Consider the following 25,470-nt stretch of genomic DNA (forward strand, 5'->3'; position numbering starts at 1 on the left):
TATCTAGGAAAATTTTTATAGAGTTAACAGATATTATCTTCTGTTCTAGGTGTGGGTGACTTAATAAAAAGAGTTCGCTCTATTTCAAATTTCCACTTGCTAAAATCTGAGGGCTTATTTGGTTGTTACATAGTACTGAGTTTTTCTTTTCTTTTCTTTTCTTTTTATTTATTTATTTATTTGCTTTTTGGGTCACACCCGGAGATGCTCAGGGGTTACTCCTGGCTCATGCACTCAGGAATCACTCCTGGCAGTGTTCGGGGGACCATATGGGATGCTGGGAATCGAACCTGTGTCAGCCATGTTGGCGGTGTGCAAGGCAAACGCCCTACCCGCTGTGCTATTGCTCCAGCCCCAGTACTGAGTTTTTCTGATAAGTTTATGGCAGGTGTCTTTAAATATACTTTATACTTTTCAAAAGGCAATCTGGGTAATGACCTATTGGAAAAGTTTCATTTGCCTCTGCCCCTACATTATTATGAAGCGTTTTGATTTATCTAAACTTCACCCAGCTTTTGTGTTTCAGAATTTATAATTTGTACTTCTTAAGGCAGTTATTTCCCAATATTTGAAATAAGAAAGGTGTTTTACGTGGTAGCCAAATTCTCAACAACATTAGTTTACTTTATGAAAGGCTGGATGCATTTCATATACTGTTTGAGTGACTTCAGAAGGGTAATTGAAGATGTTGGGAAATCTAACAGATGACTATGTGCTTCTACAACTAAATCCTTTAACTTGTGCCAAAGCAATAGGATATTTGTATGATGTTTTTGTTCAGTTTTAGGTCACGTGTAATGACAGTACTCAATAAATATTGAATAGTGTGTGTCTTCTGTTTTTGCTGTTGACATCAACAGGGACCAACCTTCCTGAGCATCTACGTGACATGCCATTTACAAGATTAGCTTCTAAATATTTTTACAGTTTTTAAGTGAAATTCACTGAAAGCAAAACTAAAACCTTAGAACCTGTAAACTCCACAAGTTTCCATATATGGGGCCCATACCATTTCTAATAGTGTCAGATCCTTTGTTCTGTGATTTAGAATCACCTTTTTTCTAATAAGATCCTCATATTAAAATGCCTCCAGTTTCTAAGTTTGGGTTGGGTGGGTATACTAGAACTTCACGTTGTCATGTCAATGATTATGAACAATGATTTTGAACATCTAAGAAAATGAGTGACTGGGACAGCATTATATTAATCTCTAAATATCCTAAAATCCTTAATATGGTGCTTGCACAAAATAAATGTCCACAAATTTTTGTTGAATAAGTGTTTAGAGCTGAAAACTTTTTTTTTTGCTGTTGGTTTAGTACCTTCTATTTCTTTTCCTTTTATTTTCTTTTACCTTACTATCTGAATGTTTTTTTAACCTGACAGGTTTAGTACCTGTTGACTGCCTGCTAGATGTGTGTGTGTGTGTGTGTGTGTGTGTTTCACTGTATCTCATCATGCCTTTATAATCCACACAAATCATTTCCATTGATTTTTTTGTGCACCTAATAATATACCTTTTAGCCCGATGTCTTTTTTTAAGGGTCATCTAGATCTTCCCATTAGTATCTGAAATACTTTACTTACGAGCAAGGATTACACTCCTGCTTTGCACAACTCAATGTTTTCAGTCTCCAACATTTTTATAGAAATTGATTACTCCTTTCCAGTGGGTATATGTATGATGAAGGTTCTGTAGGGATAAGACTAATCCGACCTTAGTTTTTTTAAAAAAATTGAATATTTAATAATAGGTTTTCTGAAGGAAGCATGATACATGCCTCATTAGTTGCTATAAGTACACCAACCAACTGGTTACCCTGTTTCTGTGAACAAAGTCTCACAGCACTTTTAAAAATATAATAAAAAACATAATACCTTAAAAGCAAAGAATGAAAGCTTAAGGTAAAATAACCAGGGAGAAAATTGAAATACTTTTTAGAAGTGGCCTAATGATAGCAATTGAAACAAACAAAAAATAAAAAAGGTGATTCTATTCCTTATTTTATTCAGATTCATTTCCCAGCTCTTTTTAGTGTTTTTTGTTGTTGTTTGTTGGGATTTGAAGCCAAACCCCCAAGGTACTCAGGGGCCACTCCTGGCTTTGTGCTCAGGAGTGACTCCTACTGGTACTCAGTGGACCATATGCGGTACTAGAGTAAGTGGCTTGAAATTTTTGTGGGTTTTGTTTTTTTTAATGAAAATTACACTCCTGAGGAATGTGATCTAATTCCAGTTTAGGACTAAATTTAATTCCAAACTGGAATTAAATCTAGTACCAGGAGGCTGCTGAGTACATCCCAATTCAAATGTTTAAGTTCCCTGCCAAGACAGTATTGAAGTCCACGTTTGAGTGTCTATGCAATGAGATTTAAAGGGCTATGTCACTTAGTAATCTGAATTATAACATCTCTTTCCAGCAACAGACAAAATAGGCAAGCAATAATTCGCTCTCTTATTAACCCTCTGAAAAAGTTTGTTGAAGCTGTAGGTGAGAAATGGAACTATTACATTAAGAACGATTAAGGCAATAACTGTGGAAAGATTCTTCTTTTATAATTAAAGGGCCCTCCCGTTGATCGTCGATTTGCTCGAGCGGGCCCAGTAACATCTCCATTGGAGACTTTGTTGTTACTGTGTCTGGCATATCGAATACTCTCGGTAGCTTGCCAGGCTCTCCGAGAGGGGCTTTTATAATTGAGTATACAAAATTATATAGTAGCAATAATTGAAACTTCGAAATCATTTTAAACTCTTACTATAACTATCAGTTCCTCTGAGAGCCATTGGTTTAAATGCAAAGAAAAAAACAAAGACCATTTATGGATGTAAATAATGCTGTTTGGTGCTTTGAAAGGGCCATAATTAGCAAGGTTGGAGAATAGGATTGCAAGCTGCAGTGTGTTCCTTGTGTAATATTTTGAAACCTTTGGTTTCTAATGAGAGAGAGAGAGAGAGAGAGAGAGAGAGAGAGAGAGAGAGGAGGAGTCCATTTTATTCCCTTGTGATGTTTTGTCTTCTAAGGTGCATCAGATTGAGTTCAGCAATCGAGGGATTCCTCCGTGTCTAGCTGGTGCTTGTTTTTCCTTTCCTTGCAAAAACGAAAGGGCTAGCAATTTTCTTTTACGCGCGTTGGACCGAAGGGAGGGAGCAGGGACCGCAGGGCCCTGGAGGGAGAGGAAGGTCAAGTTCAAAGTTTTTCTTTCCTTTGGATTCAGGCTTAGGCGAATGGAAAGACTGGCCACAGGACGGAGCGGCGGGCCGACGGTTAGGCCCTGCCCCCAGGACTTTGTCTGCACTTAAGCAGAAGTCACCGGAGCAGCTGCGGCGCGTTAGTTGCAACAATTTAGCAGACTGCGTTGTAGCGCTGACAAAAGCGGAGCGAGCGCGGTGGCTTCCCTCCAGGTTCCCCTGCCAGGCGAGCCGGGCTGTGATCTTTGCCAGGGGATCCGCCGGGGAGGGGTGACGTTTCCAGGGCTTCCGCTGGGGAGTGCGCTCGCCTCGCCGACCCGCAGATAGAGAGATCCCCGCGGAGAGACTGAGGCAGGCAGCCGCATGAACTAACAGCAGCTGGATCGGACCCGCTTCACCTGGACATTTCCCCGGACGCCGAGCTCGGCAGCCGCTGGAGAGAGGCCAGGGCACCACGTTGCCCTGGATCGGTGCCAATTGTGCAAAGTTGGCTGGGGGAAATGGCTCAGCAGACGACAAGCCCGGACACCTTAGCAGTGCCCGAAGTGGATAATCCGCACGCTCCCAACCCCTGGCTGAACGAGGATCTTGTGAAATCCTTGAGGGAGAACCTGTTGCAGCATGAGAAGTCCAAGACGGCGAGGAAATCCGTTTCTCCCAGGCTCTCTCCAGTGATTTCTCCGAGAAATTCCCCCAGGCTCCTACGCAGGATGCTTCTCAGTAGCAACATCCCCAAGCAGCGGCGCTTCACCGTGGCACACACTTGGTAAGGGCTGCTGGGAGCGTCTGCCGTGGTGGCTGGACCCGGTCGTTGCTTTTTTTTTTTTTTTTTTGTCTTTCACTTTAGGGGCTGGGGGGGTGAGGGAAGACCATTCATTAGTCTTACCTGAGATTTATTGTCACACCATCCACCTCTAATGATCAATCCCCTCCCATGCATACCCAAGTCAGGGCGGGAATCCTTGAGATGGGTCAAAGAAGAGGTAGAGGTGGGTGGTTCTCCAAGTTCAATGCCTTTTGCAAGTTCCTGCAAGAAAATTGGATTCCAGATGTCAAATAAGAATGCTGTTTAGCTGCCATGCCGATGTGGTGGCGTATCTTTGATTTCTTAAGCTACTGCCCCAGCCAGGTCCTGCAACAGGCTTGGATAGAAGGAATGAGAAAGGAGAAGAGGAAGCAAAAGCATCCTTCGTTTTCTATTATGCAATATCCCTTGGTTGAGCAGAGGTGTGTGTGGAGTGTGTCTGCATGTGCAGTGGTGTGTTCCCAACACAACCTCCTCTGGCTTTTTAATATGTCCACCTCAACATGCTTTTCTAAAGGAAAGAAGGGCTTTAAGGAATCCTGACCACAAAACTGCAGGCCGTTATTGTGGTTTTGATTTTAATTCTTTGACTATGTGTCAGATTTTAATTTTCCTCATGAATATTTAATATGCTTTATAGTGAGTGGATTTGTTTAATGCATTTATGTTGGTATGTATTTCTAGAGAACTCTACATTTTTTTTTCTGATCTTATAAGAACAAATCTTAAAATAAGCCATTGTGTGAGCTGATTGTCTGTATCTGCCTGACAGGAGCCCAGTTCTGGGCTTTGATCAGTGAGGTCAGTCAGTGTTACATGTGTGGTTAATTTTTGGCAGTAGTAATTCTACACGTCACATCCACATTTTGGTCAATTAATATAGATTGTGGTACAAAAATGTATAAAATAAAAAGAATGTTAGTTGAGAAAAGACTGCATGGTTTTCACATTATTTTCTGTAGAAAAACAGAAAGTAGGCTGGGGGTGGGAGGAGGGAGTGAGGAGAAGCAGAAACAAGACTTCTATGAAAGAAGCAGCAAGTCGAATCTAAGTGAACTAGCAATATGGCCATCCCCAGGAATGTATTATTGTCATAGATGAGAGTAAATGGCAAAGGAAATGTCAGGCTTGTTCCACCTAACAAAATGACCTCAAAATTTAATTTAAATAGCTGATTCTCTTATTGGGGCAGTGTTAGTTTCTCCAGTGTTCTAACAATTAGAGACCTTGTTTAGTCTAATTAGATATACCATACTCATAAGAGGGAAAGACACACACTGTAATTTTCAGCCTTAAAGAAGTTATGAAAAGATAATGATTTCTCTAAAGAATATGTTGTTAAAGAAATGTCAGAGAGAGGTGGTGTATTATGGGAAAGGCAAAGATAAATAAACACAGAGGAGACACTTGTACTCAGGGTGGGGAATGGCCTGAGCAAGAAAACTGACTTAAGCCGATAAAAACCAGACCCCCATATGTTGTTACCCCATCTGTTTAAAGTTGAGATGCTGTTTTAAATTATAATTATTGTACTGTACCCATCACTGAGTGGATGAGCATCAATTCAGCCAGTTGGTTTCAAAGCGCATAAAGGAACCTAGAGTTCAATTAAAGGTTATCTGAACTATTTAGACATGTTGGGATGTAGGAAGGCAGGAAATCTCAGGAAAAACAGGCTTTCTTCTGAAATTTCTGGCACTTCCTTTTCTGGTGCTACTTGGAGAAACTCCAAGAGCACAAAATCTGCTGATATTTCATTTTGGTATAAGGTCTCACCCAGGTCAAGGAGGCATCAAAAGAACAACAGATAATGAAAAATCAAAATATGATGTTGGTTCCTGAGGACTCAGGAAAAGCAGTTTTTCTCATGGCTTAGAAGAAGCCAACAAGAGAATTGGAAAAAAGCACCTCATATTTTCCATATTGATTCAATGAGCCCCAAGACTCTCATAATATTCCCAGGCATCCTTTCCTTTGATAAATATCATCCCATCTATGCTTTTAATGTCTGTACTAAACACTATGCAGGTTTTTTTTTTTTTTGCTTTTTTTGCTTTTTGTGTCACACCTTGCGATGCACAGGGGTTCCTTCTGGCTCTGCACTCAGGAATTACTCCTGGCGGTGCTCGGGGACAATATGGGATGCTGGAAATTGAACCCAAGTCGGCCACGTGCAAGGCAAATGCCCTGCCCACTGTGCTATACTTCAGCCCCCTATGCAGTTTTTTTTTTTTAAAAAAAAATATATGCCAAATAGTTCTGTGTTCCTCCCGAATTAGATAACAAGCCTTTTAAATAGATGTCCTCTCCATCCTTTTGGTTTGGGGACCATACTCAGTGATGCTCAGGGTTGCTCCTGGCACTACAGTCAGAAGTCATTCGGGAGGCGATATGGAATGCTAGAGATCAAATCTGGGTGTGCCTTACCCAGTCCAATATATGTCTTATGCATGTGTGTTTACCTTAGAATCTAGTACACTCAGAATATTTGTTCCTAAACCTTATCATTCCTTCCATTCAATAAGAATATATTTAATACCTTCTTAGCCAAAATGTTTCATATGTACCAACCATTTACAAACTTGAGCAGAAACTCTTCCTTAATTTCAAATAACTTGCACTCTAGCAGAAAAAGAAACTCATACTTGATGTCTCCTGGTTTCTTTAAGGTAGTAATTATGTTATTCTAAAACTTACTCTTCAAGTTTCAGTGGATTGATAAAGCAAATGTTTATTTCTTACTAATGCTTTTTAGGAGAGGTAGCCTGACAGGGGTACTTCAGAGACCTGGGATCTTAATGTTTGTTTTTGGTTCCATTATTTGATTTTTATTTGTCCACTATATGGTCTCTAAGGTTACCAGGCTCAGCTGACTCAGTGGACGAGTATAGTAGATGGATACATGAGTTTTAATGAGCCCTAGAAGTGCATACATCACTTTTATCAGTATTCTGCCAAGGAGTGGGGGAAACAAGTTCATTCTATTCCCAGTGATAAGATAATACTGATATCCCATCCCCATCACAGATTTTTAATGGTTACCTGGTTTTATATTTAGCTGAATTTCAAAAATAACATTTATGGCAATTGATCTACTAACACCATTGCATGCTTCCTGAATGAGATCATAGAAGGCGATTCTATTTTTTGAAAGGTATACTGATTGGGAAATTCTTGATTATATGCTGTTAAAAGTTTCCTTTCCTGTAACTTCTGTTGGTCCCAAATCTTTGAAAACAATGCAACTTTCAACTGTCCTCTCTTTCATAATATATCCCTATTACAAATGGCTTGGAATAATACCGCAGGTTACATCTTGGCATACCCATTAATATTTTTACTTCTTTATGCATTTGAAAATTCAGATTCTTTTACCTTCATTTACTATATTTATTAGGTTAGTCCTGGTTGTTGTTATCCAGATTTTAACAACCTATTTGAAGAGCAGTGGCTTGGTTTTATACAATACTCCAAATGCTGAGTGAGTCATAGAGAGAATATTTAAGTAGGAGCCAGACTATTTCCGTTTAAATTCTGACATCCCATTTGCTAGATGTGTGATTTTGAACAAATCAGTTAGCATGTTATTTAGTATTGCTTTTACTCAATTTCCTGGGAATAGTAAGAGTATCTTTTTACTCTTTGGTGTTATGGTTTTATTCGGTGATTTTTTTATACTTAAAGTACAGTATGTTGAATGTCATTATAAGCTAACATTTTCCTGATTAATCACTGTCATTATTCAACCTTGTTGCCTGAGTCTTTAGAGTCATGTGTAGGTAACTATTTGCTTGTTTATAGATGGATTGGACTAAAGCAAGCATATGTGAAGAGAAATAGACCAAGATATCTAAGAAATGATTAGTGCATGTCATTTTCATACTATGGTAAAGAAGAAAACAGGCAGGAGGGATATTGGGAGACAGAAACCCAACACTTGGTCTCTCCTCTCTGCCTGTGTCCATTTCAGGTTTGTCTTTTAAGCCCTTCTCTTCCTGACAACTTCTTTTTTCCTTGACTGGAAGAGTTCTTCAAAATTCTGTGGCATATCTTACTTTCACTTTCCCTCAGTGGCTTAGTGATACCTATATCATTATATAATGTTTAGTGAACACTACTATTTTGTCAGGTGCTGAGTTAGATTAGAACTCTCAGATGTTCATGCTTCCATCACATTTTACTATGTCAGTGGAAAATCCAAGATCAGTAGAATCTCTGATGACACATCCAGTGTGCATATATTTCAGAAAATCAGATCATAATATTCATAAAAATTTCTTTTCTATTTACACTATGTTCAGTCCACCAAGTGAAGTATAGTTTTCTTAGCTATATATATATATATATATATATATGAATGAAATTAGGCAATAGAGTATTTTTTTGAAAACTTGTATCTAAGTAGTGCTCAAGTGTCTTTATCTTTTCTTTGTAAGCATGTGCATTTTTAGTTATATTTGTTTAATTTTTTGAATAATCAGAGATAGAAGCGGCACTTAACAATGTTCTTATAAAACCAAATATTTTAGGTGGTTTTTTAAAGTGTTTTTCAGGAGACTTTTGGGAATTATTAAAGACTTTTGGAGATCTAGATGGGTATGTGGAGCTGGTTTTTTTTTTTTTGTAATGTATACATTTTCTCTTCTGGGCTTGGTATTAGACATGTAATCAATCCACTACATTTAAAAGTAAATATCTGCTTTCCCCCTGTGGTGGTGAGGGTTGAATAAGGGCATGTGCTTTACCATTAAGCTATACACCTAAATTAAGTGCCCAATATACATAGTTTTCTTCAGTCTAACACTCTCCCAACTGAGCTATTTCATCGATATGCCAAACACAGTAACAACAAAGTCTCCAATGGAGACGTTACTGGGCCCGCTCGAGCAAATCGATGAACAAGGGAGGACAGTGACAGTGACTTGAATATACATAGTTTTAAAAAATTGTTACAATACCATGATTTACTAAATTGTTTGCTAAATGTACAATAATGCACTTGTTTCAGGCATTAAGTGTTTCAGTACCAATCCCATCACCAGTCCCACTACCAGTGTGCTCTTCCTTCCACTTATGCCCCCAGTTTCCCACCCACCACCTCAGTCTGGCCCCTTGTAGGCACAAATAAACTTACTTCATATTGTTTGTTAAAACACAAAGGCAAATTGAATGATCAAAATAAGGTCAATAAGAGTCAACTTGTGGTCATTGTTATATCTCACAATGATGTTAGTAAAGTCATTGTCTGAGGATCTGCTGTGCTGGTTGGTGTAGCTGAGCTTTCCGTGTGTGATTATTTAAGTTCATTGAGCTTAGGTGTTTATATGCAACTTTACAGTTAGATTTGCTGTGATCCTACTGGGTTGACATTAGAGTGAAATTTTGAGTTGTCCAGGACCTATAGATCTGGGATAATTTGGTGGCCAGCCAGGTTAATGAGGTTCAGTTGTGAAGCTGGGCTGTTTCTGTGTCAGTGGATGTTGATTATGGCTGGGGTTTGCCATGTCTTCAGGAAGAAAGATTTATCTCCCCACCCCCATTGTTAGAAAGCCCCAGAGTTCTCAGTCTGAATAAGTCTACCTGGGAAGATTTGGCAGTATCATGTTCTTTTGGAGACTGGGTCATTTCTCTTTTTTTTCCTTTTTCTTTCTTTTTTTTTGTAATTTTTATTGTGAAATACCATGAGGTACAGTTGTAGACTTACAAATTTTGGTGCTTGGGTTTCAGTTATACAATGGCCGAGTACCCATCCCTCTACCAGTGCCCATTCTCCACCATCACTGATCCTAATATCCCTCCCACCTCCCCATCCTCCCCATCCCATCCTGCCTCTGTGGCAGGGCATTCCCATTTGTTCTCTCTCTCCTTTGGGGTGCTATGGTTTGCAGAACAGGCAGTGAGTGGAAATCATGTTCGGTCTATAGTCTACTTTCAGCATGCATCTCCCATCCTGGGAGGATCCTCCCAACACCCTTTACTTGGTGCTCCCTTCTTTATCTGAGCTGCCTTTTCCCCCAGCATGTGCGGCTGGCCTCCGAGCCATGTAGTAAACCTCCTGGTACTTATTTCGACTATTCTGGGTGTTAGTCTCCTATTTTGTTACTTTATGTTCCCTAGATGAATGCAATCTTTCTATGCCTGTCCCTCTTTTTCTGAATCATTTCGCCTAGCATGATACTTTCCATGTAGCACCACTTGTATTTAAATTTTATGACTTCATCTTTTCTAACAACTACATAGTACTCCATTGTGTAGATGTACCAATGTTTCTTCAGTTAGTCATCTGTTCTCAGGCACTCAGGTTTTTTCCAGATTCTGGCTATTGTAAACAGTGCTTCAATGAATAAACAAGTGCAGATGTCACTTCAACTATACTTTTCTGCCTCTCTGGGATATATTCCCAGGAATGGTATTGCTGGGTCAAATGGGAGCTCAATTGCTCAATTTTTAATTTTTTGAGAATTGCCCATACTGTTTTCTAAAAGGGCTGAACCAGTTGGCATCCCACCAGCAGTGAAGGAGGGTCCCTTCCTCGCCACATCCGCACCAACACCAGTTGCTTTTGCTCTTTTGGATGTGGGTGAGACTGGGTCATTTCTTTCTGGGCAAGATGGCGGGTATGGGTGGGGATCTATGGGGTTTTTTAGAGTTATTATTTAGTTCTAGTACTTGCTTTTATTATTGTTGTTGATTAATATGCTATAGGTTAATATATATTCCATGAATTAATAAATATACCATAAATGTTCAAGTTACAGAAAGGAAATACGGCTTACAAAGAAGAAATTTGCAATTTAGAAATTTTCTACATCAACTGCACATGTGCACATGCACATATCCAAGATGATTATTCTCAAAGCCTTAATTATTGATTCTGTTTGACAACTTTTTCTCCTTTGTCCCACTCTTTTCCACTTTCCCTACTTAACTTAATTTTCACTTTCTGTTTCATTAACTTCAATTTTGCCCTATTGATCAGGCCCTGCAGTGCCTCAGACCGCTGAGGAGCAAACCTATGTTCTCAAACTGCTGTACCAACTTCTGGTCTCTGACCTACTTAATTTAAAGGCTATTTTCTGTTTTGAGCCACCCCTGGAAGTACCCAAGGGCTTACTCCTGGCTCTGCTCCAGTGTCACTCCAGGTGGTATAATGCCAGGGATGAAATGGGGTCAGCCACATGAAAGACAAGTGTCTTACTTCCTGTGCAATCTCTCAGACCCTGTGAGGTCATTTGTTTCTAACAGTTGGTTACTTGATATTTGGCCTTAGTTACACATCCTCTTTCATTGTTGCCTCTGTGAATGTTATATGGTCATAAATGTATTTCATATGTGAAACTTGAATAAATTTACAAAATGATATTTACAAAATTTTAGAAAAGTAATTAAAACCAGTTTTTGTTTGCTATTGTGTGTGGGGAGCAGGATAATCAGGGACAAGATTATTTTAATAACTCCGACTCCTAAAAGGTCTCAAAACCTTTCGAATGAGGTTCTAGTTTTTTATTGTTCTAGGATACCCTCAGATAGCCAATATTTTAGGAAATATGCCAGTCTATTGATAAACTTAAAAGTTTAGTATAAAGTTTTCTTTTACTGTATCTTCATTTATTGATCATCTTTACATATCAGTCTCTTCTATTGTATGCAAAATAAGAAAACTCTTTTAATGTTAAATTTAAGGCTAAAAACACAGTGCTGCTATTTCAAATAAAATACGGATTCTGAAAATGAAATTTAAGCTGGTGTGAGAAAAAATTTCCAAATTGAATTTTGAAGTAAAAATTTTAGGCTCATTGTAACATAACTTTGTGCACTTAGATTTGTTATAGTATAGCCATTAATAGTTTAGTTCTAACTATGGATCAGATTCTTTACGCATATTAATGCCTAAAATAGTATATGAATTAATATAATAAATGTCCACTCATTTTACAGAATGGTGTCTACTTCACAGAAGGTTTGGTACAAAAGTTTTATTTTGGAATGTCAATGTATTTGTTTACATATGTAGTTTATATAAATATTTGTTGAAATTTAAAAGGAAGAATTTTTTTTGGTCACTCCTGGCAATGCACAGGAGTTACTCCTGGCTTTGCACTCAGGAATCACTCCTAGTGGTGCTCAGAGCACCATATGGGATGCTGGGAATAGAACTTGTGTCGGCCACGCATAAGGCAAATACCCTACCCACTGTGCCATTGTTCCATCCCCAAGAGGGAAGAATTTTTTTCTCATAAAAGATGTGTGGAATTGGAAGGATAGCACTATAGCACTATCCTCCCGTTGTTCATCAATTTGCTCGAGTGGGCGCCAGTAACAACTCCATTGTGTGACTTCTTATTACTGTTTTTGGCATATCGAATGCCCCATAAGGAGCCTGCCAGGCTCTGCCATGTGGGGGGGATACTCTCAGTAGCTTGCCAGGCTCTCTGAGAGGGACGGAGGGATCGAACCCGGGATGGCTGCATGCAAGGCAAATGCCCTACCCGCTGTGCTATCGCTCCAGCCCAAAAGATGTGTATGTATAGGAAAAAATGTTTCTCTTTAGTGAAAGAGGGCTTCAGTGTCAGTAGATTCAGAGTGGTATCTAATAAGACATAAAAACAAGCAAATAAAATTGTTATATTACAACAAACTAAAGGCTGTCCAATCAGGTTAATTTTATTTTCAATGATTAAGAGAAAAAGCAATGAAAGGCTTAAGCTCTAAAGAGAAAGATCAAGGCAGAAGTCTATTAAGGTTTGGTTCCAGAAGAGCCAGCTGGAAATGATGGTCTGCTGGTTCAAGTCTCTAAGCAACAGCAGCAAACTACAGAGCAGCAAACTGCTTGGTAACCAGAGTTGGCCTGACTCACAGGCTCACTGGAAGTGACCTGATGGTCAGATATATGGACCAAAGCTCATCTCAAAACAGTTCCTTTGATTTTCTTATCTAATGCTAAATTCCTGTCCTGGGGCAAGATCTCTTGGTCTTAACAAGGTATCTGCTTTTAGGACGGAATTTTCTCTGAATGTTCATCTTCTTTAAAATAATTTTTTTTCATAGATTGTGTTTTCTGAAAGCCAGTGTATTGTGAGTAAAATGTAAGAGTTAATGAGAGGAAATATGGCAGAAATACTGGGATTAGATGTTTGACTTGGGATTTTCGTGAACAAATGTCTACAGGCCCAATAAATTATCTGACTGCACTTGGTGCTATCTTCTTTTGAGTTTTAAGAGCAAACTATGCTGCCATTTAGTTGACTCTTTCTGTTGTATACTGTCATATATTGTGTGATTTTTGACTGAGTAGCTGGACTATAAATTCCTATTAAGTAGGAAAGTTGACATGTGTCAAACTGCATACACTGCTATGCAAAGTTAAGTATCACTTGTAGAATGGGCATTTAATACCTGTTTTTGAGAAATATATTTTCTATTGCTGTGCCTTCCATGCAAACTACCTGGGGAGACCTATACATTTCCAGTCTATATGTTCTTGTGAAGTGTTTGATTGCCATAGTGGAAACAATGATTAACTATTTGTTTGGACTTTGTCACCATGACTCTGTGTGTGTATGTGTGTATGTGTCTGTGTGTGTGTGTGTGTGTGTGTGTGCGTCCGTGCATGAGTACAAGCACATATTCTATGGTTTACGTACATCATGACAGACATAATCTGGTTATGAGTCAGTATGTGATACTGTGACTGATTTGTCAGATATAGGTATTTTCATAATATTTGGCTAATACACTTTTGAAAATAACATACCTGCTGGCCTTCAAAAAAATCCATGTAAATATATTTTTAATTCTTGGGAAAATACCGAGTAAGTAGTTTGTTAAACTGTGATGACTAATTCTTATCTCTTAGTATTCATAGTGGTTAAATTACACATCAAGAACTAAGCTTATAAAAGAAATGCCAAGATTTTGAGGAGAAATTAGGGGAAAAAAACACCCTCCAAAGTTCCTTTTTTAGTATGACAATTTGGAGAAATTTTAACTGGCAGAAACTAAGCACCGCTTTCCAAAGTAGATCTTCAGAATAACTAAAATTGAATCATAAAAACCCTATTAAATAGATTTGCATAAAATGTTATTTTAATGTAAATATTTTTCCTTAGTTAAATTTATATCTGTTTTTATATTGCAGTAATTTCAGACCAACCAATTTCCTTTCCATTACCCTTATGAAATAGCCTTCTGATTAAATTAGCTATCATTAAAATAAAGTGACTTCCTCCTCATACTATTATTAATAGGTTCTTTTTTCATTTTCTTGCATAGTTGATTTTACATTTATATTTATAAATGGTAAGTATGCATTCTTGACCTTTAGAAGTAAGCAAATTTCTCACTAATAAAGTTATTGAATTTTCATTTCTGCTTGTTTACCATCTTTAGGCTTATAGTATTTGCCTTACTTTGCTTTATTCTGTGCAGTGTGATTTTTTTATTACTTTCTATTGAGTGAGTGCCAAATGGAACAGTTTATGATTTATGGATAGTAATAACTAAGACATATATGAATTAGAGGTTGATGACGCACAAGGCAGCATGCAATGACTCTCCTCTGAATAGAACTTGGATTTCTTTAATAAAGCTCTTACTAATAATAACAGCAATGTCATTAATAGGGAGATTTATTTCTATATTACCTTCCCAATTTTAAGGTTTACATCTGAATCATTTGTTCTGTGTTGTATTTCCTATTTGCTTGTTGAATTTATACTTTTGTTCAAAGCTCTATTTGAAAAATGAAGTTTTTATTAATCTCTAAATTAGAAAGTATCATTTATCATATAGAAAACAATAGAAAATATGCAATTAGAAAAGCAGAAGAGATTCCTGTTTACTTAAGTACCATGATCTGCTAAATGCTCTGAGCCTAAGGTCTCCTCTTTTGTTTAAAATGACAGCTAGGGGGCTGGAGAAATAATTTAAAGGGTTGGAGTACATGCTTTGCATACAGAAATCCCCCACTTTGATCACTGGCAATGCATGATCCCCTAAGCACATCTGGGAGGTAACCTCAGAGCACCATCTGGTATGACCCAAAGCCCCAAAGTAAATAGAGAAAATGTCAGCATATTATGTAAAGAAGGCCCCATTAAGTCTTTCATAAGGTATTGAAAATGATAGAAAAGAATTTGGAAGGAAAATAAACTTTTTTGTTATTTAACATTTTAAATTCAACAAATTTTATCAGTTATGCCTAATTCTTATTGTAATGCCAGAACATTCAATATACCAACAAAGTGACACTTAAACCACTGAGGCTTGCATGTAGAAAGAACATTGATTCTTGCAGAACTTATGACTAGGACTCCCTTAGTTGAAAGTAAACATGCCATTAGTACAGTTCCTGTGTAGAAAGTGCAGATAGTGAAGTGTCGGTTTCCTGTTTCAACTCCTGTTTTATATAAATCCTACCTGTTAGCTGCATAGCAACGCATCATGAAAGTGGTTCATGAGAAATGTATTTGTTAATGACTGCTTTCAAATTCCACGTCCAAAGGAAATGAAAGTGGGTATTTAAAAATGTGTAGGGGGGCTGGAGAGATAGTCTACAGGGTAAGACTCTTGACTGGCATGTGGCTAACCCAGGTTTAATCTTTGGCACCTGGTATGCTCCTCCAAGGATCATCAGGAGTGATTCTTGAGCACAGAAGTATGCCTGGAGCACAACCAGGTATGACCCCACGCACCCTAGTCCCCTCAAAAATATAGACTTTTCATGCAAGGAAGTGAAAGCTAAAGTGAAGAATCAATACAATTTTTAAAAATACATCTATAGAAAACTTACTTATTTCCTGACTGTATTACCAATATGGAACTAGTTACATAATTTGCAAGGCCTAATGTAAACTTAAAATACATGAGCACTTTTTCAAAAGAATATTAACAACTTCAAGATAGAAAGAATGAAGTATTTAACCTAGCATAGGATTTTTCTAAGCCTAAGGTCCCACTATGTGGGACCTTGGTTATATCCTTGAAGCCAACCCTGCAAAAGGAGACCTGAGATAGACCCTGGCAGGGGCATTTGTAAAGAACTCTGTAGGTGAATCTAGAGCCATCCCTTGAGAAATTGTGCCATACTGGAGCATCTTGATTTCTCATCTCTTTTGCTTTTTTGTTTGTTTGTTTCTTTGTTTTTGTTTCTTTGCTTTGGGCCATACCCAGAAGTACTCAGGGCTTACTTTTGACTCAGAACTAAGGGGATCACTCCTGGTGGGGCTCAGAATGTTGGGAATCCAATTCAGCTTTATGCAAAGCAAGTCCCCTACCTACTATACTATCACCCCAGCCCCCTCCTTCGCTTTTTAATGCAGGTCTGAGAGACTCCAGAACACTCTGATGTGCGTTGGAGTAAAAAATGAAATTTTATTCATATATACAATGGAACACCACTTGGCTTTAAGAAAACACAAAATAATGCAAATTGCTTTTATGTGGATGAATCTGAAGAGTATCATGCTGAGTGAAGTTAGAAAAAGAAGGACAGACACAGAACTATCTCTCCAATATATGGAATATAAATAAAGATAGTAAGGGGATAATAGCTGCTTAAAGGGAACAGAACCTGAGAACTATTCTCTAGTATGAAGTTTACTTGCTGGAGTTGGGGGTATATCGGAAGAATGGTGGAGGGCAGCAGTTGCTGGTAAAGGGTGTGGTGCTGGAATGTTTTATGTTGAAACAGTTTTGCATATCATAGTGTCTAAAATAATTTTTAATTACAATTTCTAGGAAAGTCAGCAGTATAACTAGCACTGTGAAGAAGCATTATCTTACATTCATCCTTAGTTTTTTTTTGCTAATAAGTACATACATCAATATATTAAAAATAATATTGTCTTTGTTTTTAAAATCACTTAGTGAACCTTTTTGGTATCTGCAACAGAAATATATTGTTGGCATTTGAGACCGATCTTCATGAGAGTCCCCACTCCTTGAAGCTGTCTCACTCACTGGCTAACTTTGATTTCTGTGAGATATCTCTCTGTCTTTCTATTCTTTCTTTCCCTTTCTTTCTTCCTTCTTTTATACTTTTATCTCAGCTCTCTCACACACCCTCTCTTACTTTCTTTTTCATTACCAGGGATCCAACTTACGTTTCATGCAAGCGAGAAATGTACTTTAGCACTGAGCCACATCCCTGGCTCTGTGAGCTATCTCTTTCCCTTTCATTGCCTTCATTTCCAGCACTTCAGATTGAAGTGCTCATCTCTCATTAGTCCTTTGACCTTATTTAAGTGTCTCCTTGCACCATAAACCCGATCTCTGCCCTAGATCCAACCATTGGCTACCCTGAACAAAATCCAACTCTGAAACCTAGCTCAAATTCCATATGTCTCCTCTAGATATTTCCACTTGAAGATCTATTCTTAAGTGAAACATGTGCAAATCCAGACTCATTCTTTCCTCATCTCTGATTTTTCTATTTATGTTCATGGGTGAACCAGCCTGAATCATCTTTCGACTTCTGCTTTGCGCTCCCTTTCTCCTTCTGTGAACTGTTTCATGCAATGTTTCTTGCTTTTCTATTCTTTCCCAACTCTGCTGTCTATTTTAGTTCTTCGCCTTATGTTGTGGCTATTTCAATCCATTGTAACTGGTCTTTGTGTCATCATTTCCTTCCCTCTTAGGATGCCCTACTTATGCTGTCTCATTAATTATCTAAAAGTTCTGCTTTGACTACCCACCCTCCATAGCAAATGTGATCAAACTTTACTTATATAATAAATATTTTAGACTTTGTAGCCATGCAGTCTCTGTGATAACCACTTAATTCTACAGAAACCATTACAAGATATATAACTTGGCATGGATATGTTAAATTAAACTTTATTTGCCAAAAAAGAGACATTGGATATGGCTCAGTGGCCATGGTTTGCTAATTCCTGATTTATAACAACAAAGTCTCCAATGGAGACGTTACTGGGCCCGCTCGAGCAAATCGATCTATACCATGAAGTTCATAATATCCAAATTGGCATTTAACTTTCTAGTCTATTGATATGTTATATTCATTCATATGAGGTTGTGTCTTGATCAGGATTTCTCTACTCAACACTACTGGCAATTATACGGTTCTAAGGGTGGTATCATTTAAACTCGATAACCAGAATTTCAGATGATATGATTGATGAACAGACTTCTTGGAAAAACTAACATGCTATTCAAATATGATCAGAAAAAAGTATCTGTAGAACACTGATGGTAATCTTTACATGTGGACATCTAGAGGCTTTATCAATTTCACATATAGTGTCTCCTCTGCAAATATTGTGTATGAATATTGTATGGTCATTGTCTTTGTTCTCAAGGTTAGGATAGAGAATAAAATGCAAGCACTCAAATAACCAGAAAGCAGAAATCATCATAACTAAGTATAAATATGGTAGAATATATCATAGGAAAAGGTTGTTTCTGGTTTTGGGAATCACTCAAGACCATATGGCATATGAGAAAGGATAGCTACAAAGGAGTTCTACAATGAGCAGTTATTTTATATTATCTTATTGACTATTCTCTGTAACTTTATTGGATTTAAGCTTTATTATCCCCTCTTGCAAAGAGAAAAATGGGACCTAGAAAGGAATTTGATAGGAGTATTCAACATAGATTTCAGCAGAGAAACAACAGAGCTAGAGAATCAGAGAAAGTGGCAGGAGGTTAAAATCTCCCCCAAAGAAAAGTATGAACAGATATAGGTCAGCACGAGTATTTCAGGCTCAGGTGAGTTTGAGTACTGCATGGAGTATCTCTAGAGAAGACAAGCCATTAAAGATAAACTGGAATCAGCTACTGTTCTTCCCCATCTGCTTTTCTTATACATCCCCCAGGGATGTATCTGTTTAAATAAATTGTGATCAGTTTTATCTTTCTCAGCAGATTCAAATAAAAAAAAGAAAAGAAAAGAAAAGAAAGTGACATTTTGAGTTATTATCCAATACTAAGCTTGTTAAACCTTGTGTGTGCATTGGACATTCAATAATTGAGATATGAGACCCTGTTCAATTAGGTCAATCTGTATCATCTTTCAGCTAGCTGATACCCTTCTACTCTTTCTAAGAAAAATCTACTGAAATAACAAAACTGAGTTTCCATTTAAATTAGATATATTAATTTCAGTGGTGGTATTTTTGTTCTGATACGTAGACTTGACACATTATTTTTTCAAAGTCTGCATCTGCTTTTTCATTGAACTGCAAGAGAATATAAAGCATCTAACAGATCTTTATAAAGTGCACACAGAAAGACATCTTACTGTGTAGGTCTTTGCTCATTTCAAGACTGACTTTCCAGAGTAAGAATAAGGAATGAAATATCCTATTATCCTCTCATCTATCCTAAAATAATGAATATCTGCTCTGTATCTCTCTTCTAGGGGTATAGCGATGAACAAAATAAACAAAATTCTGCATCCACAGGATATATATATACATATATATATATACAGACTATAAGATAACCCCCAGATTAATATTCCACTGGGTCAGAGAATGACAGAAACAGTATTAAGTAGAGTACGAGGATATTGATACATCTAAAAGGTTTGAAGGGATGTCTCTGTGTGACGTAGAGATCTTAAAGAGAGACAGAGCAGCTACGATGATCAAGGGGAAGAACACATTAGCCAGAAAAATAAGTGTATACAAGGAGATCAAACAGGACATGATTTGTATATTCCAGCGGAGATATGATGGTGCAACACAGTAGGAGAGTAAAAGGGGGGATGGTAACAGTTATCTCTGAGAACAGCAGAGAAGAGCAGCAAGAAAGAAAAGTACTACTCCTTTAGTGGCATAGGGTTTATATGTACAAGAAAATAATCATCAGGTAACTGCATGACTGCAAAAACATCATGACATTTTATTTATTTATTTATTCATTTTTTCCTTCTTGACTTTTTACAGATTCTACATCTTACTTTATTTATTTATTATTTTTATTGAATTGCTGTGATATACAGTTTCAAAGCTTTCATCATTAAGTTTTGGTCATACAATGATCTTATACCCATCCCTCTACCAGGGTACATTTCCTACCACCAATGTCCCCAGTATTCCTTCCTCCACCTCCATTCCACCTCACCCACTGCCTTTATGGCAGGCATTTTCCTTTTTACTCTCTCTCTCTCTGCTTTGGGACATTATAGTTTGCAACAGATACTGAGAGGCCATCATGTTTGGTCCTTTGTCTACTTTCAGCACACGTCTGTTTCCTGAGCAATCCCTCCAATCATCATTGACTTAGTGATCCCTTCTCTCTCCCAACTGCCTTCTCCCCAGCACATGAGATAAGCTACCAACCTCCTGGCCCTTATCTTGATTATCCTTGTGTGTTAGTCTCATACTATATTATTTTATATTCCACAAATGAGTGCAGTAATTTTATGCCTGTCCCTCTCTTTCTGACTCATTTCACTTAGCATGATACTCTCCATGTCCATACACTTGTAGGCAAATTTCTTTTCTAAAAGGACTTTTTGCCTCTCACCCATATTACTAGTAGTGACTTTATTTAAAAAAATGAGCCAGGCCAGACTTCCATGTAACTCTAGCCATAGAATTACACATAAGCACTTCGAGGGCCTGCTGATACACTGGGGCGAGAAGGACAGAGAGCTGTTGATAGATTACTGATTTCCAAACTGAAAGCTTGTAGGACTGACAGTGTTCTGCAAGAGAGTGCAAGGGGTGTAAAGGAGTAGTGACTTGTTATGCAGAGAGCTATTGGACAGCCACACCGGAATTGCCCTCAAGGAGGGTTCACATTCCAGAAACCAGTGTCCTAGGCTGTCTAAACTTCCCTTAGCCTAGCTACCCTTTGCAGTGCTTTTCTAGTTTTCTCATTTGTGTGTTGGTTGGAAGAAGTATTTGGTTTTTATCATTTTAAAAAATAATATCTAATATCTAATGATAAAATAGGGCTGGAGCGATAGCACAGCGGCAGGGCGTTTGCCTTGCACGCAGCCAACATGACCGACCCGAGTTCGATCCCTCCGCCCCTCTCGGAGAGCCCGGCAAGCTACCGAGAGTATCTCGCCCGCATGGCAGAGCCTGGCAAGCTCCCCGTGACGTATTCGATATGCCAAACACAGTAACAACAAAGTCTCCAATGGAGACGTTACTGGGCCCGCTCGAGTAAACCGATGAACAACGGAGGGACAGTGACAGTGATAAAATGACAGGCTGGGGCAATAACATAGCGGGTAAGGCATTTGCCTTGCAAGCGGCCAACCGGGTTTGATTCCTCTGTTCCTCTTGGAATGCCCAGCAAGCTACCGAGAGTATCTTTCCTGCACTGCAGAGCCTGGTAAGCTCCCTGTGGTGGATTCAATATGCGAAAAACAATAGCAACAAGTCTCACAATGGAGACATTATTGGTGCCTGCTGAAGCAAATCGATGAACAAGAGGAGGACAGTGCTACAGTGCTATCCTTTGCAATGTAGGTAATGCCATACACGGACAGGTGCCGTTTTGCAGAATAATTTACCTATTGCTAATCTGCCTTGAAGCCTCGAGGCTGGTTTTCTCGTACTGAGAAAATAAAATGTGTAACCTAAAAGAGAAGTAAAGGAGCACCTGGGGGTCATTAAGGAACACAGCTTTTGTGTACAGTAAAAATAAATGTTTTATCTGTGTGGGATGAGTCACTACCTTAGAGAGATGAAGCAAATCAGCAGCCAGAGCAGGTAGCCAGATTCTGAGACTAGAAGGCGCAGGGAACAGGCCAAGGAGATCAGGATTGCAGATCTTCCTGAAGGTGAATGCTGGAAGTGGTTGCAATGGAGTATAGGGGTTAATGGAGGACTAGGGCCTTGAGCCAGGCTAGGGGAGTTTCAGCTTATCTGGGAGGAGAGTGTGATGATGAGAGACATACAGTGGTTTTAGGATGTCCATTGTGTGTGTAAAAAAAGGCAAGCATTTCGCTTGAGGCATGGGGGGATAGGGGAGCACAATTCTTCAACTGGGATAGCCAAGCTCTGAGACAGGGAGAGGGGTGAGGGGAAGGGGAGTGCATGGATGGCTGGTGTTTTATTTCTTTTCAGGCTCTATGACCCTTCTGCAAGTGCCTTTATAGCAGTGGAGGAGAGCAGGCAGGCACTGGCTGGCCAGTGCTGTTCTCACACTCTGCCTGGCAAAGCTCAGTTCCTCCTACCTCTTTATCATGCCTTTATGCTCCAGGGATGAAAGATGTGAAGGAAGAAGCGTAAAGGTGATTGGGAAATTGCTACTTTCCAGATGTATAGCCCTAAGGCAGATTTTCTCTCCTGAAATTTCCATTTATTTCCTTCTCATCTTAGATACACATCCTATTCTTAAGCATGATGTTAAATTAAGATATTTAAAAACTAAAAAAAAAATCGGAGCAAATTATATGTTGTGGTTTCCATGCTAGTTTAAACAGAGTTATTACAGTGGCATGTTTTTTTTTAAAAAATAGGTTTTAGATATAGGTACACATATTTTTTAAAGTGAGCACAGCTATATTGCATTCCAATATATTAATGTTTCTGTAATCATGCTGGTGAACAAAATTAACACAAATGGATGCAACAGCTTTCTTTCAGGGGTTTGAATAGCTGATTTATATTATCAGTGTGTGAACTTATGTGAGCTTGATGCATGCTATTAGAAAATATCTTCTCTGTTTAAGGAGTGGCAAGGCAACAAGAGCAAACTCTCTCTTTCTCTTTCTTTCTTTCTTTCTTTCTTTCTTTCTTTCTTTCTTTCTTTCTTTCTTTCTATCTATATTTTCTTTCTTGTTTTCTTTCTCTTTTTTTTTGCCCTAAGGGAAAGGGCGAGTCCTGGCACCTTTGAACCTGTAAGGATTATGTAGCTCTTGCTGTGATTGATTGGTTGGCTTTCCCTCAAGAAATGTTCCTGGTATGTGTTTTATGTTCTAACAGAGCCAGGGCTTTGCTGATCAGCACGTCACTCCTGTGAAGACGTGGGCATGTTTTGTGCACTTTCTCTAGTAGTCTGGGAAGCCTATTTCAACACACCATTCAGAATTGGCTAGAACATGCCTGTCACTCCCAGCTGACTCTGATGACGCTCTTGCCAACGTAGATTTACATCAATACAATTCTTTACTGGAAAAAGCTCATTCAGAATATACAAGGCTTCTCATTTAAAAGAGGCAAAGCATTGATTTGGAGAGGATTGTCTTGTAAGCACTATAAGAATTAACGCTTAAGTGAATGTTCCACAGAGCACAGAATTATAATTAGCACCTCTAAGAAGTTTTGACTCCCTCAGAAATTGTGTATAACTGCAGTATTCTGAAAAAGAGAACTCTCTCCCAGGCATTCCCTGTTCTGTCTCCTCACTACATAATCTTAACTCTAGGTCCATTACAATAGCCATGGCAGAAATGAGATAGCAAACCTCTTTGGATACAGTAGGTGAGAATGCATTGCTTTTGTTGTTATTTATTTGAAGCATTGTGATTTACAATGATAGAATTTGATGTATAAAAAGTTCCTGTAGCACACCTTCCAACAGAGTATCCCCTTTCCTTAGCCATTATCCCAGTCTTGTTGCTAACTCTACCTGGAATCTCCCTCTGTAATAAACTTCTGTAAACTAGGTCTCAAGTTCTTTTGACTTTGAGCATTTGTTGTTCCCTTATAGTGATTCTTTCTTCCCACAATGAGAGTCATTCTGTTTCTGTCCCACGTATGATTAACTGCCACTTAGAATTATAGTCTCCAGATTCATCCACGTAGTGACAAATTGCATGATTTTATCTTTTCCTACAGGTGAGTAGTATCCTATTGTGTGTGTGAGTTTCTTTATCTAGACATCTGTTCTTATACACACAGACACACACACACACACACACACACACACACACACATATACCACACATCTGAATTTCTTTATTCAGTCATATGTTCTTGGACACTTAAGTTTTTTCCAGATTTTGACATCTATCCCATTACTCGAAAGTATTCTGAAAAGACATTTTGTTTACATATGTTCTTTGCAGCACTATTTACAATTAAATAGCATTGCTTTTCACCTGCCTTACATTCTGTGTGACAATTCAATGGAAAGACTGTACTATTAGCATGGAACCTTTCGGCATGATTTTTAGCATGAAGCAATTTGCCAAAATCTTGACTTTTTTTTTTTTACTCATTCTCAGTACCCTAATGAAAGCTTGTGATAGGCCTATTACTCAGAGATGTTGCTCTCCAGAAAACTAGGCACTCAAAAATAAAACCTGTTACCATAGCTATTGTGAAAAAATATATAAAACTATCTTTTCTGCACAAAAGAAAAATTCAATATCAATGGCATATGACCCATGATTACTATTATTATGACCTATGCTCCTCACTCTTCATTTTCGTCATCCTAGTCTATTCTAAGTCATTACAGTAATGGATAGAACTGAATGGGTTTACAATTTTATTCTCTTTCTCATGACAACCCACAGAATTTTCAGTGACACATGCTTTGATCTGTCTGCTTTTAAATCTCTTAAGCAGGGCAGCTCTAGACAGCTTCCTCTCAGAAGATTTTACAATCCTAATAGGCCTCTTCATGAATTCTATATTTCTGCTTGTTTAGACACATCAAAGACGGGCTATGTACCAGGGGCCACCTGGAAAGTTAAGGTCACTAGGTTCTTGTTGTTACTATTACTGTCATGCCTATAAGCAACAATGGTGATTGACCTCCTGAAAACGATCCAAAGTATCAGGTTGAAAATAGGACTTTTGAAAAAATTCTGTTGGACTGTTTCTTCAATTATATTTTGGCATTAAAACTTTAGCCACTGTTCACTGTAAGTTTTCTATGCTAATAATGGAATAACGAGTGACCAACAATAATAGAAACAAAGAATATGAGAACTGGTGTTCAGTAGGAAACTTGCCACTTGAGGGGACTGGGGGATAGAATAGGGAGGAGCCTATGGTGGAGGGAGACATTCCATCAAGAGGAGTGGGAGGTCCTGAAAGGTGGTGTATTACGGATGAAAGTGTATCAGCAACAGTACTATAAACCGCAGTGCAAAAATCTACTTAAAAAGAAAAAAGGCAACTCTCATATAAGCAGACTGATAGTGGGCGGCAAAAGGGGGTGGGGAGAAGGCATTGATGAAGGAAAATGGACACTGGCGAAGGAATTTGTGTTGAAAGTTGTTTGACTAACCCAATCACAAATAACTGTCGTTTTATGAGGACTAAAACAAATTTAAAAATTAAAACAAAGTGCTTGTGCTGTTTATGCGCAGTGCAGAGGGAAAGAAGAGAGGTAGAATTAGGGAAATAAGTTCTTTTCCCTTTGAACTAAAGTCATTATTGCATCAAAGTCATTCCATGAGATGAGCCTACAGGCCAATCAGATGGTAAAATTGGTTCCAATTTGAGCAGCCTTTAAAACAGAATCACCAAGGATACTAAGAGCAGAGATTTTTTTCAACTTTGTCCGTGACAAAGAGCCTTTGGTTAACAGAC

The 25,470-nt window shown here is 38.3% G+C and overlaps 1 protein-coding gene across 1 annotated transcript in view; it reads left to right on the top strand.

Annotated features, from left to right (window-relative positions):
- Positions 1-3,677: 3,677 nt before the first annotated feature.
- The window catches only part of PDE4D (phosphodiesterase 4D), a 775,698-nt gene continuing 753,905 nt past the window's right edge, over positions 3,678-25,470 (top strand). Inside the window, exon 1 of the mRNA XM_056112216.1 lies at positions 3,678-3,958. Coding sequence (XP_055968191.1) covers positions 3,693-3,958 — 266 coding nt within the window. The 5' untranslated portion in view covers positions 3,678-3,692. The remainder of the gene's footprint in view (positions 3,959-25,470) is intronic.

The sequence above is a fragment of the Sorex fumeus genome, unplaced genomic scaffold, assembly GCF_029834395.1.
Source record: "Sorex fumeus unplaced genomic scaffold, SorFum_2.1 ptg000015l, whole genome shotgun sequence".
NCBI classification, from domain to species: Eukaryota; Metazoa; Chordata; class Mammalia; order Eulipotyphla; family Soricidae; genus Sorex; species Sorex fumeus.